General features: G+C 43.1%; 1 protein-coding gene across 8 annotated transcripts in view; it reads left to right on the top strand.

The window, feature by feature from the left end:
* The window catches only part of MTUS1 (microtubule associated scaffold protein 1), a 213,705-nt gene that overhangs the window by 147,384 nt on the left and 38,425 nt on the right, over positions 1–27,896 (top strand). For 7 of the 8 annotated variants that reach the window (XM_054029299.1, XM_054029300.1, XM_054029296.1 and 4 more), the window contains one exon: positions 18,244–18,310. In XM_054029299.1, coding sequence (XP_053885274.1) covers positions 18,244–18,310 — 67 coding nt within the window. Of the gene's footprint in view, positions 1–16,982; positions 17,186–18,243; positions 18,311–27,896 lie in introns of those variants that run through there. The other variant, XM_054029302.1, reaches the window with a different exon arrangement.

Raw genomic sequence — 27,896 nt, 5'->3', positions numbered from 1 at the left:
CCAGTGCCAAATATAGAGGTAAAATAACCTCTTTACTCCTACTTGAGATTCCCCGTATCGCATTCGCTATTTTGGCACAGCATCTCCCTGGGCGCTCATGTTCAGCTAATTATCCACCATGACCCCCCAAATATTTTTCAGAGTCACTGCTTCCCAGGATAGAGTCCTCAATCCTGTAAGTATGGCTTACATTCTTTGTTCCAAGATGTAGACATTTACATTTAGCGGTCTTAAAACACACTGCTCTGTATCAGTGACATGTCCTCTTCATTATTTACCACTCCCCCCAACTTTTTTTTATCTGCAAACTTTCAGTGACTTTTTTTTCTTCCAGGTCATTGATAAAAGTATTGAATCACACAGGGCCAAGAACCAGTCCTTGTAGGACCTCACTGGAAACATCCCACTTGATGACGACTGTCTGTTCCCAGATATATTTGAGACCTAAAATTAGCCAGTTCTTAATGCATTTAATGTGTGCCAAGCTGATTAGAAAACTGGAATGAAAATTAAGACGTTGTGTAGTACCAAGTCAAACACCTTAGCGAAATCTAAGTATATTACATCAACACTGTTACCTTTATCAACCAAATTTGTAATCTCATTAAAAAAATTACATTAGTTTGACCATTTGTCTTCTCTAAACACATGCTGATTTGCAGTAATTACATTACTCTCCTTTAATTCTTTATTAATGGAGTCCCATATCAGCAACTCCATTATCTTGACAGGGATCAATGTTGAGCTGAGAGGCTTATAGTTACTCAGGTCAGCCCGTTTACCCTCTAAAAATTGGTACATTAATCTTTCTTCGCCTTCCGGAACCTCCCCAGTGCTCTAAAACTTATTGAAAATCAACATTAATGCTCCAGTGAGCTCCTCAGACAGCTCTTTTAAAATGCTTGAATGCATATTATCTGGATATAATGATTTAAAAATATCTAAGCTTACTGCCCCACCAGTGCCACTTCGTCATCAGCTGGTAGTGGACTGGGCCCATCCTCTAAACTGGGTCTTAACTCAGGGGCCCTCTCATCAGCCAAGGTTTGATCTACCCCATACCTCGCTGCTTTTCCTTGAACTATGCCAACCTCCCTGGCTGCCTCCCTTCTCAGGGCTCACCAAGCCACACTCCATTCTCCTAGGGAGTGACTGAAGACTCCTTCCTTGCAGCCCCTTCTGTTGCCAATTTCCTGGCTTTTATAGGCCCCGCCTCTTCTTGCCCTGCTGAGCCTGTTCTACTTAAATCCCTGTCTCCTTCTCCAGGTTCAGCCTGGGCAGTTAATTTGGCCCACTTAACCATCTTAACCCTTCCGGGATCTGTGTGGGGTGGACACCCCATCACAGGCTGCGATGTTTTTTGAGTTAAGAAATTGTCACCTGTAATGTTTAGAAATTCCAGGTATGTTTTAATACTGGCAGCATGAGACCTCCAGTATATGCCACCCAAATTGAAGTCTCCCCCCCCCCCCCCCCGATTACACAACTTTTTTCCTACACATTCTATCTAGCCGCATAAAGAGGCGGTCATTTTTTTCCCTAGTGAGATTCGGTGGTTTGTAGCAGATAGGTGACCAGATGTCCTGATATTAGTGGCTTTGTCTTATATAGGACACTATTTACCCCGTCCCAATTTTTCACTCTTGCTATCTAATCATCCTTGTAGCAGACTCCAGCTTACATCCCATCTTGTGCTGTGTGTTAGGACATTGATCCATAAGCATTCAAGATTACTTTTTTCTGAGTCATCAGTGATTTGGAAACATTTGTAACCCATTTCTCCTTAAGATAAGTGCTTCTGTCAATATTTTAACGGTTTTATATTTAACTCTTACACTTTTTACCCACACATCTCCATACTTTGCAAGGAAAAGCTAGTATTTTTAAGTGCCAGTCCATATACTTACTTCCCACCTGGTGAGTGCACATCCAGTGGTGAATGCACCCCTCCCTTCCTTGTGCAATTGCAATGGTATAAGTGTGGAGCCACTGTGTCACACCCAGTTCCTTCTCTACCACTGAGATATGCCAGAGCAACTCTTCTTGGATTTACCTCCACTACAGCTTAGATACCTACAGTAGAACCTTCAAGATATGGACCCCTTGGGAATGGAGGTTGTTCGTAACTCTGAAAAAGATGTTATGGGATGCTCCTCAGGGTGGACTGCTCGGAGTGGTGGCTCACAGCTGTGCCTGTGAACTTCAGCATCTTCACCTCCTACCTTGAAGTGGCTGCCCAGCTGGGGGTGTGCATAGGAGCTGGTGTAGCCCCCTGCCTGCAAGGGTGATGAGTGAGGCACTCTGGGGCACTGCAATGTCAGTGGGCAGGCAGTGCAGGCTGTGGCCCTTTAAAACTGAGCTGCTCCTCCAGAGTTCAGCATGCAGGCAGGAGCTTAAGCTCCAGCAGCAAACACTCCAGGCCAGGTTCCAGCAGGAAGTCCAGCACCGCTCATGCTTTGCCTGCTCACAGAGGAGGTACGAGATGTGCTGCACAAACTCCTAGATATTTTACACTCATTAGTGCTGAGGCATGTCATGATCCTGATCAATGATGGAGTTTTGGAACCTGCAAGGATCCACTAACCGATTCTGGCATCTGTGGCACTCATGTCAAAATGAGCAGATAGGCAGTATCAGGTCCCACCCAGTGCTGGGGTCCCTGGTGGTGACAGCAGCTAATGAGAGAACTCACTAGGGCCACCAGAAGTCAATCCCCAAGGACATGGAGGCAAAATGCCTTGACTTGTTCTCCAAAAGGGCATACTCTACTGCAGCCCCTCCAGATGAGGATCTTCAATTGTCAGGTTGTCCTAGCAAAATATGATCACATAAAGTGAAGTGTGTTGCAACAGTTGATTGACAACTTAGACAGGACTGCAGGGATGAATTCCAGATGATCCTTGTGAAGGGGCGTTGGGTAGCTAGAACCACACTACAGTTGGCCGTGAATGCCACAGATGAGACAACAGCAATCACCATGCAGCACTACTCCTGGCTGATTTCAGCAGGTATTGCTGGAGAACTGCAAACAACAAATGAAGACTTGCCATTTGAAGGCTGCTCACTTTCACAAGAGAATAGATGAGGTGATGAAGTCCCTCAGACTCTAGGCCCACCCTCAAGCATTAGGAATGTATGCCCTGACCTCCAAAAGGAGCCACTTTAGGTTCCAGCCTGATCAGTGGCACCAACAGCCATACTCCTATTTCAGACAGCCAGAGCCATCTGGCCTCAAGGAGGAAGCACACCATAGGATCTACCATTCTGCACTAGTGCTGACCATGCAGCAAGTTTGATGTGATATGTGAGGACAACATACCATCCTCCCCTCCTTTCAGGAGCCCTCTGACACACTTCTAACAGGCCTGGTCCAGTATCACCCCAAGACTACTGGGTGCTGGAGGTGATCCAGAGAAGTTACACCATTCGGTAGCTTTCCCTTCTCTCAACCATCCCCCATTCTCATCCCTATTCAGGGACCCTTCCCATGAGAATCTGCTTGGACAAGCACTGCAGTGCTTTCTCACTCTTGGTGCTATTGAGGCTGTTTCCCATCAACAGAGGGGAGGGAGCTTCTATTTGCATTACTTTCATATCCCCCAGAAAATGGGGGTAGGGTTCAACCAATACTGGACCTCAGACATCCGTGTCAAGAAGCTCAGGTTCAAGATGGTTCTCTTGCATCCATTGTTCCCTCCTTGGACCAGAAAGACTGGTACATTTCCCTCAACATCAAGGACATGACTTCCCCATCATGATTCACCTGGTGCATGGGCTGCTCCTGCAGTTTGTTAGACAATCACTACCGACACTGGGTTTTGCCCTTTGGTCTGTCTTCAACACCCCACAGATTAACAAAATGCCTGATGGTGGTGGCAGTCTAACTCAGTTGTTCCCTTAGTCCTCTTTTCTAAATTGAACAGTCCTAGTCTTTTTAACCTCTCCTTATATGGAAGCTGTTCCACACCACTAATAATTATTATTGACCTTCTCTGTCCATTTCCAGTTCTAATATCTTTTTTGAGATGGGGTGATGAGTACTGCACGCAGTTTTCAAGGTGTAGGCATACCATGGATTTATATTGTGGTATTCTATTTTCTGTATCTATCCTTTTCCTGATGATTCCTAACATTGTTAGCTTTTTTGCCTGCAACTGCATATTGAGTGGATGTTTTCAGAGAACTATCCATGATTACTCTAAGATCTTTCTTGGCAGGTAACAGAGAACTTAAACCCCATCATTTTGGACATATCATTGGGATTGTTTTCCAGTGTGCATTATTTTGCACTTATCAACACTGAATTTCACCTGCTATTTTGTTGTCCAGTCACCCAGTTTTGTGAGATCTTTGTAACGCTTCACAGTCTGGTTTGAACTTAACTCTTAAGTAATTTAGTATCATCTGCAACTTTTCTGCCTCACTTGTTACCCCCTTTTCCAGATAAATTATGAACATGTTGAACAGCACAGGTCCCAGCACAAATCCTGGAGGGATCCTGCTGTTTACCTCTTTCTAGTGTGAAAACTGACCATTTTTTGTCTTATCCTTTGTTTCCTATCTTTTAACCAGTTACTAATCCATGAGAGGACTGACCTTCCTTATCCTATGGCTGCTTATTTTGCTTAAGAGCCTTTGGTGAGGGACCTTGTTAAAGACTTTCTGAAAGCCCAAGTACACTATATCCACTGGATCACCCTTGTCTATGTACTTGTTGACATCCTCAAAGCATTCTAGTAGATTGAGGCATGATTTCCCCTACAAAAGCCGTGCTGACTCTTCCCCAACATACTGTGTTCATCTGTGTGTCTAATAATTCTGTTCTTTCCTGTAGTTTTACCCAATCTGCCTCGTATTGAAGGTAGGCTTGCCAACCCTTTTTTTTTTTTTAAATGGCGTCACATTAGCTGTCCTCCAGTCCTGTGGTATAGAAGCTGACTTATTACTGTTAGATTTATCAATTTGTTCCAAAACTGCCTCTATTGACACCTCAATCTAGGGCAGTTCCTCAGATTTGTCACCTAAAAAGAATGGTTTAGGTGTGGGAATCTCCCTTGCATCCTCTGCAGTGAAGACTGATGCAAAGAATTAATTTAGCTTCTCTGCAGCAGCCTTGTCTTCCTTGAGTGCTCCGTTAGCACTTCAGTCGTCCAGTGGCCCCACTGATTGTTTAGCAGACTTCTTGCTTCTGATGTACTTAAAAAAACAAACAAACCACCCCCTTTTTTTGCTGTTTATTTTTTGCATGTTTTGCTTAGCTGCTCTTCAGATTCTTCTTTGGCCTGCCTAATTACGCTTTTACACTTGACTTGACAGAGTTTTATCCTCCTTTCTATTTTCCTCAATATGTAACTTGCAATTTTTGAAGGATGTCTTTTTGTCTCTAACTGCCTCTTTTACTCAGTTAACCTTGGTGGCATTTTTTGGTACTCTTACTGTTTTGTTTTTTATTTGGGTTATATGTTTAGTTAGCCTCTATTATGGTGTTTTTAATAAGTTTCCATGCAGCTTGCCAGCATTTCCCTGTTGTGACTGTTCCTTTTAGTTTCCATTTAATTAGCCTCTTCAAAAAGGGGAACACAAAAATGAAGTTAAATGCTACTGTGGTGGGTTTCTCTGGTATTTTCTCCCCTAGAAGGATATTAAATTTAATTACATTATGGTTGCTATTACTGAGTGGTTCAGCTTTATTCACTTCCTGGACCAGACCCTGTGCTCTGCTTAGGACTAAATCAGAATTGCCTCTCCCTGTGTGGGTTCCAGGACTAGCTGTTCCAAGAAGCTGTCAATAATAGTGTTTATCTCTGCATCCCATCCTGCGGTGACATTTGGGTGTAGATGAAATCCCACATTATTTTTTTTTTGTGGTCTCTCTAATCTCCCTGATCATTTCACAATCACTATCACCATCGTGGTCAGTAGTATGTCCCTATTGCTATATTCTTATTATTCAAGCATGGAATTTCTATCCATAGAGGCTCTATAGTAGTTTGATTCATTTCAGATTTTTACTGTATTTGACCCTATGCTTGCTTTCACATATAGTGTCACATCCCCACCAGCGTGACCTACTTCTGTCATTCCTATACGTTTTGTACCTGGTATACATTGTACATTCCTATACGTTTTGTACCTGTGTCTTATCATTCCATCAAGTTTCTGTGATGCCTATTATATCCATATCCTCTGTTAATACCAGGCACTCAGGTCCACTTACCTTAGTATGAATTAGTATGAAAAACTCCTTGAATTTGTATACAAATGTTTATAAAATTTGTCAATGTGTAGTTGCCTGCTTTGAAGTGCTTTAATTGAATGGGACTTTTTTCTTTTCTTTTTTTTTTATTTGACTGTTTCTCTTCGGTTCCCACCTGTACTTTATCAACTTCTATTCTGTTCTCTTTACTAGGATATACAGAAACCCCTTCAATAAATCCATCCCTAAGGAATGTTTGTCTGAGCTGTGTGCTCCTCTTCACGTGTCGGCTTTCCCGCAGCCCTTATTTTATAAACTCTTCTGACCTTTTTAATTTTACATGCTAGCAATCTGGTTGCATCTGAAGTGGGTTTTTTACCAACGAAAGCTTATGCCCAAATAAATCTGTTAGTCTTTAAGGTGCCACTGGACTCGTTGTTTTTGTGGATACAGACTAACATGGCTACCCCCGGCTACTATTTTTATCTAGGTGTCCCAAGAGGTCCACAACCTTTGCACCCAGCAGGCAATTCACCATGAAGTTCTCCCAGTTATCACAAACCCAACTACCTATATTTCTAATAATCGAATCCCTGCATTACTATTCTCTGTCTCTTCCTAATAACTGGGGTCCCTTTCCCTGGAGAGGGGTATGCTTGGTGTGAGAGAATACCATGACATCATCTGGAAGGAGGTCCCAGCTTTGGGATCAATTATATCTGCTCAAGTTTGATGATCTTTTCCAGGAACTTTCATCCTCCTCAACAACACAGAGGCTGTCAGACTGAGGGTGGAATCATAGAATATCAGGGTTGGAAGGGACCTCAGGAGGTCATCTGGTCCAACCCCCTGCTCAAAGCAGGACCAATCCCCAACTAACTGTGTTCCTGAAAGTCTCCTTTATGTACTTCTGTCTCCCTGAGAGACTTGGTACTTGGTCTCTGAGGTCCATGTATTGCTTTTATGATATACACACATGCCACCTGCCCACAAGGAAGGCAATTATACATGCAGCATTCAGTGCAATAAACTGGATAGTCCCCATTCTTCTGCTGGACTTCTGCTGGCATTATTTTTATTTTGCAGGCTGTTTTATTGGTTTTTGGTTTTAGGGGGCGATTAACCTAAGTTTAGTGTGTGTATGTTAGGTGTTATGTGCGCCTCTCAACCCCCTCACAAAAAATCCCATTTGCTAGCTCCTCTGGTTGCTTAAGAGGGTTTAAAGAGGCAGCTTCCTCTCTGTTAGCCCCGCCCTGCTTCAGGGCTGTCCAGAGGATTCGGGGAGCCTGGGGGTCTTCGGCGGCAGGGGGCCCCCACCCCCGTATTGCCGCCAAAGACCCGGTGCTTCGGCGGTGGGTCCCAGAGCGGAAGGACCCCCCGCCGCCGAAGACCCAGAGCAGAAGAAGACCCGGAGCAGAAGAAGACCCGGGGGCCCGGGCCCCACGAGAGTTTTCCAGAGTGACTGAAGGACCCTGCTCCGGGGGCCCCGAAAAACTCTCGTGGGGGCCCCTGTGGGGCCTGGGGCAAATTGCCCCATTTCCCCTCCCCCCTCCCCCCCCGCCGGTGGCCCTGCCCTGCTTGTCAAGCGATCCTAAAGGGATTAAGGATCAAATGATGGCAGGCTAGAACCTCGTCAGTAAGCTTTCAACCTAGCCATGCAGGTCACTTGGCGCAGGTCACAGCTTCCAAAGCAGACCATACTAAATTGAATGCAAGCAAGCATCCAACAAACTCACCCCACAGGTCATGTAGTCTCTCCTCCTTCACCTGGAGAACTCCCTTGCAGAAAACTCCCATCTGCTACTCCTGTTCACCCTGCACAGAGAATATCAAGCTGGATTGCCCAGTGCATCAGAACATACTATCAGCTAGCAGGCAGGTAAACATCCAACAAGATTTGGGCCCAGTCCACTAGAAGACAGTCCAGCTCTGTGGTCTCCCTAGCAAGACTGACTATCCAAGATGCTTGCAAAGTGGAAACGTGGCTGTCCAGTATATGCGTTTTCTAACCACTACACAGAGATGCAAGCAGCCAAGGATGCTGCAGGTTTTGGGAGATTAGTACTACAATCTATATTTACAGAGACTCCCAATACCCCTGCCACGAGTGAGGGTCACAGCTGGGGAGTCACCAGCTGTGGAATATGCACACTGACTAGCACTTGAAGAAAGAGGTTGGCTACCTGTACAGTAGTGAATGTTCTTAGAGATGTTTAGTCCATATACATATTCCACATCCCACGTGCCATCCTTGCTGCTTCTGAGTCTAAACATCATGAGCTTTTGTGGTGGTGAAGGAACTGCGTGTGGCAGGGTGGCTCTGCCCCTTATAACCTCCCATAAGGAAGGGGGGGCAGTCATATGCTGCCCTGAGGAATACTGCTGACTAGAACATTCTGATGGGTGCACACCGGATGAGCACTTAGCAACTGCGGACTCTGTATATCGACATTGTTTCTCAAAGAACATCCATTTTGTGCCGATAGGGAAACTAAATCAGAAAAGGGTGGACAGACTTGCTCACACAAATTAGCAATAAATACCCATTTCTCTTGTCTTATAGACTAATATCTTCTCCTCTGGACCATGCTGTCTGTGTATGACAGTTACCTTTATCCCACAGGCCAAGGCTCATCAAATTTCATCATAGGCTGACTACATCATAATAGTATCTTGTGACTTACCCATCTTTGATTTGCAGAGACCACTTCATATCCCATCCACATTGAAAAACATCCCTGTGGCGACTACAGCCATTGCTTACATTGGGGAAGAACTTAATGTGTTTTTAGATGTCTTCAAGTGCAGTTTAGCAGCAGAAAAGAAGGGAAGATAATATTTTAACACCATGTAACCAGCAAGTGCTCTATGGACCACCAGAGATCATGGACCATAATTTGGGAACTGCTACTCAATGCTATTTATGGAGTAATGTAGGTGTGTATAATACTTAAAAATAAACTGGTAAATCATACCCTAAGGATTTTACATTCCAAATTAGGTGTAATACAGCAAGAAGTGATAGATAAAAGCTACAGCTGTTGAAAGGTCCTGGTATATTGATGTTTATGCCCGTATAGCCACTTCTGTTTTTGTAGTTAACTTTGTTTACATTTAATGGTCAGGATATTATGAGCATTGAGTGCTGAAGAAAAAATTTTTAAATCCCCTGAGAGACGACAGGGGAAGTCTGAAGACCTGATTTGTTAATCATACAGTTAATACCCTTTTTAGGAAGAGTATTTAATTTGATAAATACAGCTGTATATAAATATTGAGATGCCTGTTTCTAGCAAGATGCAACCAGCATCTTGAAACTACAGAATGAAATATATATATTGTGTATTTCATTTCATACAACATTAATATGGACCACTTTAGTATAAAATATTAGTGCCTATTTGAGATGGCCTTGTTGCTTCAACGTGGGGAAGCAGTTATACAGATCATCCCAAACAAGTGTCAATAAAACCCTTATACTACTCCATGTATTCACATCATGTTTTATATAAGTATATTAGAAATATTTAGAATTTTAACAGTTTTATTGGTACTATTTTTTCATGTCGGCTTTTCAAGGTAGGATCCCTCAGTACCATCAGGCTATCTGTGCAGGCTTCCAAGAGCAAACTCTTAACTTTAGAAACTTCTAAATATGACCTCCAGCCAGCTTTTCTTTACCTATATTCTCTTGACTTCAAAAGGACCTTCTACGGCTAGAAGAGTTTCCATTGGAATATTGGTATCTTCCCTTTCAAGTGGTCTGAGGCTCCTATGTAAACCTGTAACATTGACACGCTTCCCAGAGGTACCCAGTGTTTTGAGCCACCTCATTACCACCTAACCTTAGTGTGAGGAAATCTTGTCTGTGCCTGCCGGGCATCAGCCCCCTAACTCCAGCAGCCACAGACAACACAAGCATTCCCCTCTAGGCCTTGCAGGCACTGCTGTCTCTGTACTGGTTAGTATCAGGAACAGCTCAAGCCCTCTGAGCATCTCCCTGTTCCACTGGATGCTCTCAGTATTCACAGTTTCACTGCTTCCAAAGAAACAGTACCCCCCAGCTTACCTGTTTCACTTCAGGTCATTGCTCCATTTAGCACACAACATTTAGATCTGAAACTAAGTGTGTTTATTTAACCAACCACAGAGATTCAAATAATAGCAAGTGGAAGTATTGAAAACAAATGGGGGTGGTGTGTACACCTTCATAATACACATGCTAGAACCTAGGCTTTATTAACAAGATACTTGTGTATTGTGGAATATTACCCAAAATCCTTGCAGTGTTTTATAGCCAGGCTCGCTGTTAATCTCCTTTCATAAGACAAACATGCTGTTAGCTTGCCTCTTTGGTGAGGGATCCTTTGTGCTTTCTTGTACCCCTAGATATCCCCTGAGAATCCTTTGTCCTTAGTCAGGAACAGGCTACCCCCTGCTGTTTTGTCCTGTAAATTTCCTCTCCCCTAGATTTTCCAGTCTCTCTTTTTTTTTTTTTTTTTTTCCTGCCTGTGGCTCAGTATGCAAATAGGCATACATTGAGAGGCATACAATGTCCATATGACCAGACAGGCAGATAAGCATCTGTTACTTCATGGCTGAAAGGAACATATCTGAGACATGTCACTGCTGGTGACCTGCCTTACCTTTTAAGGCCTTAAGAACATAATTTTCTGCATCAAGGCATAACTTCTTAAATATTATCCTTACAAACATTTAGCAATGATCAGGATACCCAGGGGGCTACAACTCTTGGTAGAGACCTCGCTCATCACCTTTTGGTGAACTATGATACATATATCTGACTCAGGAGATCCCTATAAAACCCTGTACACCCCTGGTGCCCTTTGCCAGCTGGGACCAAGAAGTTCCTGGGTCATAGGCAGTACAGACTATTATAAGCATGGGCTTCAGACTAGTGTGATTATGAGAGAAATTTGGAAAACTCCACCTTTTTTCATTGATGGAAAACCTCTCTTCCTGGTGTGGGCAGCTGTTTTTTTTTTTAAATGGCAGCTGTCTGAAGCTGCTCAGATGTTTGGAATGTTACAGGCAGTCCCAGTGGAGATGAATTTGTGAGCGGAGTGTGGGTGAGGCAGTCAAAGGTGCATGTAAAATGTAGTTTATCACGTGGATATCAGCACCGCACGTGTACATAAAATGAGTATTAAAAAAACCCAGACATTTCAGTATATAAATGTAACTTTTCCATTGCTGATTCTTGGAAACTTTCCATTTGCAGTTCTAAATACAATTTCAAAGGATTTTGTTTCCAGAGGAGGAAATAAAGTTTTAGAGTTTATACTACACGGCACTTGTAACTAGTACCAGACTTGCAGTGATAGCTTATTGGGCAAGTATGCCTAACTAGAGCCAGATTTACCACCTCTGTCATACAGTCTTTAACTGACAGGTTTCAGAGTAGCAGCCACAAAAAGAACAGGAGTACTTGTGGCACTTTAGAGACTAACAAATTTATTTGAGCATAAGCTTTTGTGGGCATCCGAAGAAGTGGGCTGTAGCCCACGGAAGCTTATGCTCACATAAATTTGTTAGTCTGTAAGGTGCCACAAGTACTCCTAGTCTTTAACTGTAATAGCTAGTTGTTGAGGGAATTACAGTTCTACACACATCAAGGAATGCCACAAAGTAAAACAGGATTTACACTTCAGTTTCAAAAGCTGCAAGACACACCTAGGTATAAAACTATATAAACTTTGTTCATTCTCTGGTTGGGACTAGGATTTACTCTGGTATTGTCCCTAATCCCTTCCCAGCCCCACACAACCCTCAAAATTATAAGGAAAAGGTTGACTTGGACAAAATGTCTATGTATTTTTGTGCCATTAAAACAGATCAGTTTGAAAAAAGGGCAGACATTAGTTATCCAGACTTCCTACTTGATCCGGCAATGAGGTCATAATTGTGCTTGCAACCTACCTGTTGCCGTTGAAATAACTGATGTCACAAATTTAGAATGACTACTTCTTGAGTGTTCCATGAAGTTTGAGTGGGATGATCTTGCTTAAACACAGATCTTTAATTAATACCAAACAGCTGGAAAAATGAACAAATCTAAACTAATTTCTCTTTGTAGATGACTTTTAAAGCTGCTACATTAATTTCTAGTCATATTTTAAATTAAAATCTTGCAAAGCATGTATTTATTTCTACTTTGATGCTCTACCCTGAAGTATTACAATGTCATGCTGCATAAAACTTGAAATGAAATGCCTATGATAGTTTTGATTGGACCATTCAAACTTCACATCTTCATATTCTTTAGTGTATTATCATATTTCAGTTTCAAGTCTGGCAAGTTTGGTTTTATTTTGTAGAACTCCACATATGTTTAGGACTACAGTTCCCTCAGCACCTAGCTATTACGTTTAATACTAAGCTATATGACAGAGGTGGTAAGCCTAGTTACTGTTTAATGTATCTACCTAAGAAGCTTGTATTTTAAGTATTGCATTCAGATTTTACAAAAGCCTGGAAAGAAACTAGAAGGAGCCCTGATTTTTTTCTACATCTGGAAACAAATATTTAGTGTCTTTGTTTTCCTTGAAGGTTTTGTAACTAACAAGGAAATTCTTTAAAGAATCAGAAAAACTCTTTGACAATTATCTAACTTAAATTGTCTTTAAATGCCTGTCTGTTTTCAGTTTATATACAGACTTTTAAAAAAACTTCTATTCTATTTTACAGTGGGTCTAGTGATGATAAATGTCTGAAGAGGCTTTGGTAGAGTTCAACAACCATGGCTGTAGTACTACTTTAATTTTCTGCTTTTGTGCTCTTAAAATTTTCATTTTCCATAAATCTGTCTATGGGAAAATCTAATTATTTGTCTTCAGTGTAACTGACATGCAACAATTCAGCTAATGTTGGCAGCTGTGAATTTTAAACACGCTACTTGAATTTGGATGTGTTGGTAACTGGTAAAGCCCAAATTTACCATTATGCTAGGCACTGTTTGAATGATAAACCCAGTGCTGGCTTTTAGCAAGTGGACAGTATAGGGTGGATTTGTACCCAAGCAGATTATGTGCCCAACTTCCACTCAAAATCAATGGGAATTAGGTGCCTAGCTCAATTAGGTGCTTTTGAAAATCTAACGTATATAACCAGAGCAGGCATACGCTGGACAGACCGATTAAGGCCCTGGAAGTTCAGTATGGGTACACAAAATGCCCTTTGTGGAGACCTGATATTCTAGGAGGTGAGCAGGCCTTGGCTAGTCTGCCCCGAAAAACTGTTAGCAAGGGAGAATGCTGCTTACCCATATGGCTGACCTAGAAGTGCTCACTCTCCCTTTCATTCAGTGCCATCAGTCAGTCCCATGGAACTTGGAGGGAAGACAGAGTCTTGGCTGACTGGCTGCTTTGCCCTGTGGCATTGCTGACAGAAGCATACTTAGGCTCTGCTCACCTTTCAGATGGCACACAGCTCTCACGAGTTTCCTGCCTCTAACCATCCAGGAATTGCTTCTCCCTGTGACCAATGCTGATTCCCAGGCAGTGTCTATACTTAAAATTTATATTGGCATAGCTATGTTGGTGTGAAAAAATCCTATCCCTGGCTGACATAACTATGCCAGTAAAAATGTTAAGTGTCAAGTAGCTTGGCTGATAGAAGAGTGCTCTTGTTGGCATAGCTAACATCATTTAGGGTATGTCTACACATAAACCACTATGGTGGTGCAGCTGCATCACTGGAGCACTTTAGTGAAGACACTACCTACACCAACTGGAGGGGTTCTCCCTTTGGTATAGGTACTCTACCTCCCTGAGAGGTGGTAGCTAGGTTGACAGGGAAATTCTCCTGTTGACCTAGCACTGGCTACTCCCAGGGTTAGGTTGGTTTAACTACATCACTCAGGGGTGTGGATTTTTCACACCACTGAGTGACACATTTGTACCAACCTAATTTCCTAGTGTAGAGAGGGTTGCCAACCCTCCAGGATTGGCCTGGAGTCTCTGGGAATTGGCATCATTCTCCCGATGACTACTGAAAGCAATCCGGGAGATTTTAATAGGATTTTTAAAAAAAGGACATTATGTAATGTTGGAAGAAAAAAAAATCTCCCAGAATAGCTTCAGTCAGAGTTGGCAACCCGAAGTGTAGACCAGGCCTCAGAGAGGTGGTGGTCCTACACTAAACAGGAAAAACTCCTGTTGGTGCATGCTGCGTCTACGCTAGGAGGCTATGCCAGCACAGCTCTGCAGTGTAGATATAATCTTACATAATGTAAAGGCAAAGGGTGCAAAGCATTGATTAGAAATATTCAGAGCTGGCTGGAATCAGGTCTGGTCTACACTATAGACCTATATTGGTATAACTATGTCGCTGGAGTGTGAAAAATCCACACCCCTGAACAACACAGTTATACCAACCGACCCCCTGGAGTAGACAGCGCTATGTTGGCGGGAGCTTCTCCCGCTGACATAACTACTGCCTCTTGGGCAGATGGATTAATATGCTGATTGGAGAGGGCTCTCCCCTCAGTTTAGATCATCTTCGTTAAAGTGCTAAAGCAGCATACCTGCATCAATGCAGATGTACCAATGCAGCATTTTAAGTGTAGACCTGCCCTCAGTCTCTTTTTGGGGAAGCTGGGGAAAGAAAAAACTGCCAGGTTGGAGATGAGTCAAATAGCACCAGTAAAGGGAGAAGAAAGGGAAGTAACACCAAGAAAAGGAGCAAGAGAGCTTGGAGACCTATGGAGGTAAAAAGGAAAAACATTGGTGGAGAAAGTAGCCGGAAAGAAGAATTGGGTAGTAACACAAGTAGGGTTAAAGAGGGTTAACTAAGAATTGGAGTGAAGTTTTACAAATGAGAAGTTTGTAACATTGGAGGCAGGGAGGAGGAAAAACAAACACTGAAAGATAAAACAAACCACAGAACAAATATATGCAAGTATAAATTTAATTTAGTAGAGAACAAGGATCCTGAAGGTGGCTATGGAAAACTGCGTCAAGATAATGAAACAGAAAAGGGAAAACAAAATACAAGGTAGACTAAGTCTTAGTTTGCATAGTTCAACAAATGATAGTAAATAGTACTTAACTATGTACACAGCACTACAGTGAAATCTATTTAGATAATAAAAACTCTGCAGTATTCACTATTTCATTGTCAGATCTGTAGTGGGCACTGATGTTACAGTGCTATGACTCATCCTTTCCTCACACTCTTTTCCTGAGGAAAAACTGCATCCTGGTAAATTCCCTTGAACAAGTATGAAATTCTAATACCCTAAAGAGCAACTTATGGCTGTGGTTTAGTCTTGATTGGGAGAAAGTGTTCAATCAAGTTAGAAAACCCCTCCTAATGCTTATTAATAGGAGGCTACAACAGTCATCTAACAAGCCTTTGAGTATGTTAGCATGAGTCTTAATCGGCATTAAGAGGAATCTTCAATTAATTGAGTTAAGCTAACTTGATTGAGCTAAAATGACAGCATTGCACCTTTTTTGCCTTTAAGATAGGTCATGTGAATATACATATGCTGTGCCAGTCTGCTCAGTACATAATCTCTCTAAATTTAAGGCCAGCCCTATAGTTCAGGATCATATATAGGTGTCCTTCACTTGATTTAAACTAGACAGGAGCAGACGTCTTCAGCAACATTTTTACCCTCTCCCTCTAGGCTCAATGTAATAACCTCACTTTATTTTCCATTTGTATCAAGAGAATGTGTTTTAAGGCAACTTCTAACCTTCATATGCTAATTTTTTTTATTAAATTGTTATAATATAGGCAAATGAATCTGAAGAGAATGTGTAGGTAGGTCTTTATATGAAGCATAGTCAGTGAAGGACTTGCTTGAAAAGTCCAAATGTTACACTGTATGAGTTGACAATTTTTGGAAAAAACACTCACTCTTTACTCACAAACAAACTAGGCATTACAGCTGTGATATCAAACTAGGAGATGGCTGAAATGTTGCACTTAATGCTAAACGAATGGCTACCTAACTAATGGATACATTTGTCCATTAATTGTCTTTAGGAGCAGTGTCTCATAGTTTCGCTTACTCTTCAGTGAGTGAAGGAATTGAGATTTGGAAGGAATATTTGCCACCTCCTTTATTCTCCTCTAATTAAGTAATCTGATAAGTGGGTTTCTTATCAAGAGTCCGAAACTAATTTGCAGTAGGAATAAATAGGGGAGAAATAAATGTATTCTAAAGGTGGGGTTTTCTGTGAGCACTACTCCACCCCTTGGCTCTGAGCATGGCAGTGTTAATGTTTGAATTTAACTACCATGGATGTTTGTGTAGTTGCTACTCCAAAAAGAAAATCTGAATGGTTTTGTACAACTGTATTATGTTTCTAATATAGTACAGGTGAGAGCAAAGGAGACAATGTTCACAGTGAGGCTTTTTGCAAGTGATGGGTTCATTAGAAATGCAAGTTTGGGTACTCATCATGTTAAACTTAGTGTTTACATTGCATTCTCACTGGTGCATAATTTTGTTTTTCTATCCGGGTCTCGGGTCAATTATTTTTGTGCATACAAATTTAAGTGAAAGCCTGGTATATCTAGTTCAGAAAGCTAAAAATACATCCCATTATCCATGGAGAAGGTCAGAGTTTCCTTTACTGTACCAGCTGATATTTGAGTAAGTGGCAATCGATCAGTCTAATGTCTGCTTCTCATTTTTCATAAATGAAGGGCTGTGGCTTTAAGTAATCACTGGCTGCTTGTGCCAAGTGCAGAAGCTGCAATATCTGCCTCTGGTGGGAGAGAGCAGTACAAGAAGTACGGTAACCTGCAAAGCTTGAAGTAAGGCTGAAGCAAGGTCCAATGGAGCCCTTCCTAGTAGTGTCTTATATCTAGCTAGACCAGTTTGGTTTGTGGTGTTGCCAGTACCACCTGTATACCCTGTTACATGTGCAGGGGGGAAAGTGGAGAGACAGAAGCTGGAAAATGGGCTGCACTAGCAGCAAAATGTGCCTCTATTCTCAATGTGCTGCAACAAGGGTAATTAGTATTTGTTTTATAGTGCTTTCCTGGAAGAATGTCAGGGAATTTCAGCAGTGGCTGACTGCAGGGAAGGTGACATGGCTCCAGCAGCAAGCAATTCCTGACTGGAAAGCCTGAATCTTATGATCTCTGCAACATTATGCTCTCCACAGCAGTGGTTGCGTCTGGAGGATTCTGTTCATGAAGTGAACACTGAGCTGTGAAATACCTTTAATGTAGTTATGCTATGTATGCTGTAGGTTGTCCTTCTTGAATCTGATTCTTAGACTCTGTTCTGTGCAGCAGCTAGTTTCAGGGTTTTTGGCGGTCTTCAAGTTGTGGGCAGAATATAAGGGGCAAAAGAGGTAGCTTTCTCTCCCCCCCCCCCCCCCCCCCGGCTTTTAAGTTGAATAACAAGCTGATTCTTGCTTTAAAAAGCTCTAATTAGTCTTCCTGAATGCCAAGACTATTTTCTATATTTTTATATATTTTCTTTCTATTCTAATCTGTTTTTTTAAAGCTAGAAGTTAAATCTGAGTATTTTAGCAGTTATTGAACGTATAAAATCTATTAATGAAAAAATGGCGATAGTTTAAAAGTGAGCTTTACCTTTCCTTCATAGAAGATTGAGCTTCTAGCAAAGTTTAGCTTTGTTTACATTCAGCACAAAGTACATATGCTGACTAGATCTTAGCATAAATATTTAAGTTTGTGTTTGAAAGAGGCATGTATCATATGTCCTATGCATGCATTAGTTGAAACGTTGTGGGTCAATATACAGTTACAGCCATGAGGGGGGAAAAAATCCTAAATACTATCATTTAATTGCTGCAAACTAAGATTTAATTGGATTGTTAACTTGGGATAACTAGGGAGGCTGTTTAAAGAATAACTTCCATAACAGCTAAGGAACATCTGTGTGTTTGTAACAGCAAAGCTGTTACCCTAAATGATTCATTTCTTGGCTTCTCCCTCTTGCCTTTTGTTTTCCTACAGATAATGTGAGTTAATTATTGGAAGGTGCTTTGTTCAAAACACTAGTAACCAAATGTGTTTTTCTTCTTCTTTTTTTACAGAGGGAGGAAGCACTAAAACAGCATAAAGAGCTATCTCAAGAATTCCTCAACCTTAGAGGAGAGCTGGGTAAGAAGTTATTTTCCCAATTTTAGAGGGGAGGGGAGGAAATGTGGCAAGAGTTGTTTTGTAAAGACAGATGTCATGGTATTGTAACAGAAGTCATTAATTCCCTGGCTGAATTCTGTTCAAATGCTTAAACGCTGCATTACTCTGGAGTCTTGACAGCATGACCCCGGGTTCACTGAATTCCTGGCGCTGATCTGACTAAGCCTGCAGGGCCTCCTCAGGAAGCATGTATCTGATGACCAAAACGTTCACTTTCCAAAGAGGGCAGGATGTCTTACAGTATGCATATTCCTGTTTGATAACTAAATTATTTGTAAATTGTTTCTAAAGACACTTTCTAGCAAAAGTCCATTAAAACTAAAATGTGCCTTATAAATCTAGTATATTTTCTCTTACTGGCTTGTGGGCAAATGAGTCTAAAATTAATAGAAGGAAATGCCATAAATCTCATGAGATTAAATGCCTGAGAACTCATCTTCATGGACAGCTAGAATATTGAAAATGAACTGTAATGTACAAGGGATAGTTTTGCCAACTTTGAAGTTGCATTTAACTATGTTTAATGATGACGTCCGTTTGTTTTGCCTTGATCTTAAAGAGATGTTTTGCTCAGAGATTTGTTTGAAATGAAAATGTAACTGCAGTTGAGGCAAATGAAGCTAATGCTTATACAGTATCAGCACATTTTTATTGTGATAACCTACGACCGTAGCATTCTGAAAACACAAATCACCTCTGTGTGTCTGTTTCAGATACAGCATCATCATTATTGAAAAGTTGGAAAGTAATGTGAAAATAGGACCCGAAAGTTGTAAATAGTCTGTCAAAGTTAACAGTGTGTATAGCTCTCCTTATTTGCAGCAACAGCATTAAATGAAGCCTTATTTTCCAGTAGTGACTGATAGGATAGGCATTTGTTGGCAGATACCAACCAACCGAGTTATGAGCTTAGCTTTCCTTGGGCCCTTTACTCTCTCCAACCATTAACTGTCAGGAAATGGCTTCCCCATCTGTCACAACTGCTTATATCTAACTTACAGTTTTAAAAAATGTAATTAAGCTTTCTGCAACAGTGTCTCTTCAGTGTTATACACAATTGAGCAAGTGCTTTCTTTGCTGCCCTTTACTTTTATTAGTTATACTGAATTAATTCTGTAGTGTAGATCAGGGCTTAATAATGAATAATCCCCACCCATGAGCGACATTGTTTTATACCAACCTAACTGCCAGTAGACAGTGCTATGTTGGCAGTAGGTGGATTAACTAAGCCGACAGGAGAGTGCTCTTGGAACATCTTCGCTAAAGCACTTCAGCAGCACAGCTGCCTGGAGGCAGTGTTAAGTGTAGACCTGCCTTTAGGGTACTCTTCACACAACTTCATCAGCTAGGTGCAGCAGAGTCAAAGGTGCAATAGAGTACACTGGGGTTGCGCGCTTCATAGTTTGTCTGCCGAGCTTACTGCACACATCATGGGTTCCATGCATTCCTTAAGCTCCCTGTGTGCCATCTTCCTGTCCCCCTCTTCCGGAGACTTCCTGAAACTTCCCCACTCTTTCCCTCATGCTAGAGGCTCTGGGGGCCTCCATATCAGGATGCCCTATTCTCTCCATGCCAAGGCCTGTGTGCATGCCCCCATTCCGCATTTTGTCTTCACCAATGCATGCCCCCATACCTCTTTCTATCTGGGAGTGTCATCCGGGGTGTCATCTGAGAGGATGAACAGGAATATTTTATGCTCAAAGATGTTAATGGGTGCATCAACCAATTTGATCTATAGACAATTGCAAAGGAGCTTGATGCTGTGGCTGTGTTAATTAGATGAGAGGGGCTTTGTGTCCCCCATTTTCCCCCTTTTTGTTCTGATTTTCTCCATAATTAATATGGTTCTAACCACTGAAGCCTAGAATTTTCCCTGAAATTTTGAAATTGATCAGATGTGGTAGACCAAGAGATGCCTTTGAATTGAAGGTAAGGTCTGTGCAATCTTGGCCAATAAATGCCAGAAATTTTAACTTCAAATTTCCTTTTTCATCTTTTGCATGAAATTTGATATAAAATGGCGAACTTTAATAGGTTCTCACAATATAGAATTGTCAACATGTGTCTTTAGCCTTCCTACTGCTTAGTATGGAAATAGGTTTCTTCCACCTTAGGGAGGTTATGGACAGGGCCAGCTCCAGCCTAGCAAGCAGGTGCCTGGGGCAGCCAATGAAGAGGGGGGGCGGCACGTCCAGCCATTTGGCAGCAATTCGGCGGCGGGGCCATCACTCCCTCTCGGAGCAAAGGACCAGCCACCAAATTGCCACTGTAGAATGAACTGGCGGTAGAACTGCCGCCGATCGTGGCTTTTTTTTTGGGGGGGGGGGGGGGGGGGCTGCTTGGGGTGGCAAAAACGCTAGAACCAGCCCTGGTTATGGAATCTCCATCACTGGAGGTTTTTAATAATGGTTAGACAATCTTTATCTGTCAGGGATGGTCTAGATAATAAGTCCTCTTGAGGTCCCTCCCAGTCCTACACTTCTTCTAAGATTCATGAACACTAAAGAGCCCTATTCCCAAAATAAGGCTATGTCTACACTAGAAATGCTACAGTGACACAGCTGCAGCTGTGCCGTTGTGGTACAGACACTTAATACGGTGACAGAAGGGGTTTGTCCATCGCTGTAGTAAATCCACCTCTTTGAAAGGTGGTAACTGGGTTGATAAACGAATTCTTTGTCGGTGTCTACACTGGGGTAGGGTGACCAGATGTCCGGATTTTATAGGGACAGTCCTGATTTTTGGGTCTTTCTCATATAGGCTCCTATTACTCCCACCCCCTCCCCCGTCTCAATTTTTCACATTTGCTGTCTGGTTACCCTACACTGGGGGTTAGGTCAGCTTAACTACATTGCACAGGGTGTGAAATTTTTCACAGTCCCGAGCGATGGAGTTAAGCCAGCCTACCTTTGTCACGTAGACCAGCCCTTGAGAAACTCTTAATACTGGAGTTTCAGCTTCGTACAAACAAGTCTCTTGACATGACACATCAGTTTTTGAGAGAAGTTAAGACAGACTATCAGATAAACTTACAGGAAAGAAAACCCATCTCTCACTCTGCCCTTCCATTCACATACCTTTTCAGCCCCCTTTCCCCTTCACATTTATTTGCCTACTGACCTAGTTGAGAGAATTTCTTTAATTATCATAGCTCTTTATTAGGGATGGTAAAACCTAGTTTGGAAAAGTGGGTTGGGAGGACAAAACTAGCCTGTATTTTGTTTTGTTTTGCCAATCACTGTTTTTAAAAATAAATAAATAAACTTATGTAGTTATCGCCTTCTCAAATGACTCTTCCCATAGGCTCTAGCTGCCTCCCCAATGACTACTAATAGTCTGGTGAGTCTTTAGCTGGGAAGACTGACTTCAGATCTCATTCTCAAGTACTCCTTTTAGATAGGTACATGGGTGGCAGGTTTGTAGAAATTTTGGTGGTGCCCAGAAACCATCCCCCCCAAACTCTGCCCCCTCAACCTGCCTAAGGCTCTGGGAGGGAGGGGAGGAGGTCTGGGGTGCAGGTCCTGGGCTGAGGATTAGGGTGCAGGAGGGGTGCAGGCTCTGGGATGGAGTTTGGGGGTGGGAGGCAGTGCAAAGGGAGGGGGTGCAGACTTTGGGAGGGAGATTGAGGGCAGGAGGGGGTTCATGATGCAGGAGGGGGCTCAGGGCTGGGGCTGAGGATTAGGGTGCGGGGGGATGACCGCTCTGGCTGGGGATGAGGGGTTTGGGGCATTGGAGAGGCTCAGGGCTAGGGCAGGGTAAGGGCAGCCTGCCTTGCCATTAGTGGATGGGGAGTACTAGGACCCTGGGGCAGCAGACAGCAGTTGCTGGTGGGAGCAGGGCTCCGCGTAGGAATGTGCTACATCAGCAGCATAAGCAGGCATGGGAGAGGTGTGCGCTGCTTTCTTTCGGGCAGGGACGTGGGAGGGGGAGGGGGAGACTTGCGGTGGGGGGACGTGTGGGGGAGGTGGCAGGTGGAGGCTGGGACCTGCTCCAGGCAGGGGCGGGGCGGGGGGGAGACCCGCGGGGGCTGGGGCCTGCTCCAGGCAGGGCCAGGGGAGAGACCCAGCTCCAAATATTGCTGGAGCTGGGCCCCCAGGCCTGAATATTGCTGGAGCTCGGGCACCACAAAAGAATATAACCCGCCGCCTATGGATGGGTAGTGATTGGAAAACTTCAGATACTAGTCATCTTGATGTATAATGTTGTAGGGGATTGTTAAACGTTCTTTCCCACATAAATGTTGTTTCTTCGGTACTCCATTCCCCTACCAATTATGGGAGTGCTACACTAGGGCATCATTCCATTACTCTTACTCATTGTGGTCTTAAAGTGAGATCCAAACTGCTAACTTCCATGAAGTATCAGAATTGCAGGGTCTATTTGATTCACTTACCTTTGGAAGATGCCTGTCATGGGGTGCACCACTCACCGCTGGGCTGGTGCTGCCTCCTGATCACTTTGGAGGTTAGATCAAAGCCGACACCACCATCTGCAGTTTGCACACCATTACTCTGACTTGCCATCTGCAGCCCCTCTCTTAGCCTCAGGAACCATCACGTCCTCTTCATGACTCAGCCCTCGGGCTAGGTCGTTCTGTTTGTCACCCATTCCAGATGCAGGAGGTATCACTGTGCAATAGTCCAGCCACTTCCTCAGTGATGAGTGGGGCCCACCCATTACTCTGGGTCCCAGTCCAGGGATCCTGTAGATGGCAGTCTCCTGCTGGGCCTCTTTACGTTCCTTCAATGCTGCTACAATTCCCTGGGCTGCTTTCCCACAGCCCCAATACCTTCTTTGCCCTTACCTCTGGGCATTCAGCTACCCAGTCACAACAGCCAGTCAGAAGCTCCCTCTTGCTCCCCCAGTCCCTACCAACAGCTTTTCTGTCCAAGGTGCTACCTTCCTGCAGCATACTAGGAACACAGTCCTCACTCCTTGGGCTCCCTGCAGCAACCGTCCCGTCTCTGCTCTGCTCTGCAGCTTCTCTTAATGGGCCTGCTGGCCCCAGATTGGCTGTTCCCTGCAGCCCTTCTCTAATTGACTGTGCTCCATGCTGCTTGGAGGACTCCCCTCCACTGCTCCTTCCTGGGGATAGGATATGGTAGGACCCCGGGACCTCCCTTAACCCCTTCCACTTCTGGGTAGGGTGGATACTACATCACAGTGGCTAAATCTTACTTTCAGCAAAGCATACCTTAATGCAACTTCCTGAATTAAAAAGTGAAAAAGTGACTCTATACACCCTGCAGGTTTCAGAAATGAACCCCACCCCCCAGCATGTGAGAGGGAAAGGATTTAAAACCTACATGGGAAAACTAGCATGACATTCAAAGTCGTCTGGCTTTTAACAGGCTTTGTTTGAGAAAGTCAGGACCCAGCACTTGTGTATGAGGTGTATGAGCAACACTCGTAAGATATTATGGTTAACTAACTGTCAAGGCAGTATCCCCACTTTGAACTTTAGGGTACAAATGTGGGGGCCTGCATGAAAACTTCTAAGTTTAACTACCAGCTTAGCTCTGGTCTGCTGCCACCATTCTCAAAAGCTAATTCCCTTCCCTGGGAAGCCTTGAGAAACCTTCACCAATTCCCTGGTGAATACAGATCCAACCCCCTTGGATCTAAAACAAGGAAAAATCAATCAGGTTCTTAAAAAGAAGGCTTTTAATTAAAGAAAAAGGTAAAAATCATCTCTGTAAAATCAGTATGGAAAATAACTTTACAGGGTAATCAAACTTAAAGAGCTCAGAGGGACCCCCCCCCCCCCCCCCGTCTCAGGTTCAAAGTACAGCAAACAAAGATAAACACTCTAGTAAAAGGTACATTTACAAGTTGAGAAAACAAAGGAAAACTAACACGCCTTGCCTGGCTATTTACTTACAAGTTTGAAATAGGAGAGACTTGTTTAGAAAGATGTGGAGAACCTGGATTGATGTCTGGTCCCTCTCAGTCCCGAGAACGAACACACTCCCAAACAAAGAACACAAACAAAAGCCTTCCCCCCCCCCCCCCCCCCCCCCCCCAGATTTGAAAGTATCTTGTCCCCTTATTGGTCCTTTGGGTCAGATGCCAGCCAGGTTACTGAGCTTCTTAACCCTTTACAGGGAAACGGATTTTGGAGTCTCTGGCCAGGAGGGATTTTATAGTACTGTACACAGGACAGCTGTTACCCTTCCCTTTATAGTTATGACACTAACACTAACAGCAGCAGTAGTAGTAGAAAGCTGATTTGTTCAATAGATAGAACTGAACTACGCTAAGACTCACTTAAGCTGATTTAAGGTAAGTATTTGAAGTTCTGATATGCAGGATGCTACAAGCACAGTTTAGAACTAGAAAGCCAAAGAGTCTGATAGATTCTCAATTTTGGACATTGATGTGATCATTATGAACATATGTTCAAAGTTATAGTTGTAAGCACACTTTTCGTTAATACATTTTTTAAAATGTGCATGGTTTGAGGGCCTAGTAGCTTAAATTTGGCAGTGTAGAAGAACCAACAGATAGCAGTTTCATGTGGTATGTGCACTTTGTGTTGTCTTGTCTTAGACAGCTGTCATCTTACACAAACAACTGAAAACTCCTGCAGCACACATTCAACAAAACTTTGAGCCTTAAATTTCCTTCTTTAAAACTTAATTTACTTTTAGCCTGTTTACTTGTCTTATAATAACAAATTAATCTTGCTGCTGAGCTTGTTAAGCAAACTGCCATATTCTAGATTGTCCTGTATCTCTTTTTTCCTAGGGTAATTTCAGCTTAATTAAGGTATGCAGGTGGTGATACTCATGATACTAAGAGGCAACTTTTCCCGTAACTACTGTGTTGCTAGATGGAACATCCCATGCTTTCATGTAGGGGATGGTTGTTGTACATAGCTTTTTTTTTCCTTTTATGCAATTTTAGCAGTTAAATATGTTTCTGGATAAGTGGTCATGGAGATTGAGGCTAGGATTTTCAAAGGAGTAGTAATTCAAAGGAATTTGGGTACTAAGTCAGCCTCCTTTTGAAAATCACAGCCTGGAAACCTAAACACTGAAACTTAAAATGTAGATCTCTTCATTCCAAGGGCCCAGGTTAGTCATATTAAGCTAGTTATGTCACTTTTCTTTTTTTTCGATTCACAAGCTAAGGGTGCAAGCTAACTTTTCTTCACCTGTAATACAAGATATATTGGAACAAGATATAGCAAATAAACAATCTTACATGGGTTAATCTGCCTCTGAAATATGCAGCTCTCCTGCAAATACAAAAGATAGATCTTCACTTACTCTTCTGTCTGTAACTGAATAAGACCTCCTCCACTGCAATACTCCTCCAAAATAGCATGGGATAAACCTGACTCAGCATTATCATTGGTCCTTTGAAAGCTGCAACTCAAGAACCCTTTGTGTCTGAGGTGGAGGACTATTTGAATATTTCTTGAACAGTAAGAGGTGTTTACTAGAAACTGTTAACTGTCCTTCACAGTTACTCTATGGCAGTTTACTGTGTTCTCTTAGGCCTAGTCTTCACTTACCGGCTGGTCCGGCGGCACGCCATCGATGTTCTGGGATCGATCCCGGAAGTGCTCACAGTCGGCGCCGGTACTCCAGCTCGCCGAGAGGAGTACGCGGCGTCGACGGGGGGAGACTTCCGGCCGCGTCTGGACCGCGGTAAGTTCGGACTAAGGTACTTCAAATTCAGCTACGTTATTAACGTAGCTGAATTTGCGTACCTTAGTCCGAAGTCCGGACTAAGTGGGGACCAGGCCTTAGACACCTGCAACTAGCCTGTGCCAGCTGACTTAGGCTCATGGGGTTCAGGCTGCAGGACTGTGTGTTTCATTGCAGTGTAGATGTTTTGACGTCAGCTGCAGCTCAAGCTCTGGGAGCCTCCCACCTCACAGGGTTTTAGAGCCCAGACTCCAGCCTGGACAGCTCTTCTGCAATCAAACAGCAGCCTGAGCCCTGTGAGCCCAAATCAGCTGGCATGGGCCAGCTTCAGGCTTTGAATTGCAGTGTAGACATACCCTAAGAATACAAAAGTAACTTCTAATCAAGTTTTGCAAAACAGTGTAGCAGATAGATAAAGCATTTATTTTCTCCATTGGTGGTTCACCAAGCACTTGCTAACGGTCCATAGAGAACTGCTTGGATGTATGGTGCTATCTCCCTTTGCTGCTGGTTGCTACATTGCATGACAAGAACGTTAATTACTTTCCTAATATTTTCCTATGTAATTAATTGCGGTATTTGATTGCCTTGTGGAGCCCTCCCATTCACAATATCTCCTAAAATGGGTGATATGCTATTAAATCTTGACAATCCCAGTCTGTTTTGTGATAGTAGATACAAATGTTATAATTAAACACACATCTTTCAGAATTCACAAAATCTTCAACTTGTGGGATTCTTTCTGGTCAGATGAGGGCATTTTTAAAAACTATTTTGTTTGTGAAAAATGACTCCCCCTCCCCCCCATCATTAGTCCCCCTTCTTAAAAAAATATTTCCCATAACTAACTTTAGTACTTTATTCTTTTTAATAAAAGGAGGGAATAAGACCAGGGAGTGTTCTGATAAAATCAAGTTAAAATGCATATAGGTACATGTAATACATGGTTTAATTGAACATAGAGGTATCCTTTTAAGCAACTTTCATTATATATGATTAAGGCTATGATTTAGTTCTGGGTATTTTTAGTAAAAGTCATGGACAGGTCATGGGCAATAAACAAAAATTTACAGCCAGTGACCTGACCGTGACTTGTACTATATACCCCTGACTAAATCTTGGCAGGGGGAGGAGTGCTGTTCTGGGGGGCGGGCATGGGCCAGTGGCACCAACTGTTGGGGGCTGCCCACCCACAGCTGCTCCGGCTGCCCCCAGGACCACTGCTCAGACAGTCCCCTGGGCCAGCTGCACTAGCTGTTGCTCAGGTGCTCCCCGTAGCCAGTTGCCCAGGGCTGTCTGAGAGCAGCTGGTGTGGCTGGCCCCAGGGATGCTTCAGCAGTGCTGGTATGGCTGGCTGTGGGGCCACCTGAGCGGTGGCCAGTGTGGCTGTCCCGGGGCTGCCTGAGCAGCTGGTCCCTGCGGTCAGCTGCTTGGGCGGCCTTGGGGTCAGCTACACCGGCCAATGCAGAAGCCACAGAGGTCACAGAAAGTCACAGAATCCGTGACTTCCATGACACATGAAGTCCTATATATGATGCCCAAAGTACATAATGGTACTTCTGAAACGATAACCACTGTGTTAACTTCAGTGCTCTTTTTATATTAACTCACATAACACATGGACATTACCAGGGATCTTAAACATCTTTATTAGCTGTTTCAATGAATGGAGATTTTTGCAATCTCTAATTTGCCAGAAGCTGCACACTGAGTTTTCCCTCTTTTCATCCCATATTATGCTTGGTGCACTCTTGACCAACGGTCCTGCCATTGTAATGCCTTGAGTAGAAGAGGGTAGAATATATGATCTCCTTTTGAGGTTCTCTATTTACATGAGGTGTTACAACACCTGCTCTTTGAACATAATCGCCCATGTATGCGGGCCAAGATGA

Source organism: Malaclemys terrapin, chromosome 5 (genome assembly GCF_027887155.1).
Source record: "Malaclemys terrapin pileata isolate rMalTer1 chromosome 5, rMalTer1.hap1, whole genome shotgun sequence".
NCBI classification, from domain to species: domain Eukaryota; kingdom Metazoa; phylum Chordata; order Testudines; family Emydidae; genus Malaclemys; species Malaclemys terrapin.
Note: the sequence above shows the minus strand (reverse complement) of the source record. Positions and strands in the feature narration are given on the sequence as shown.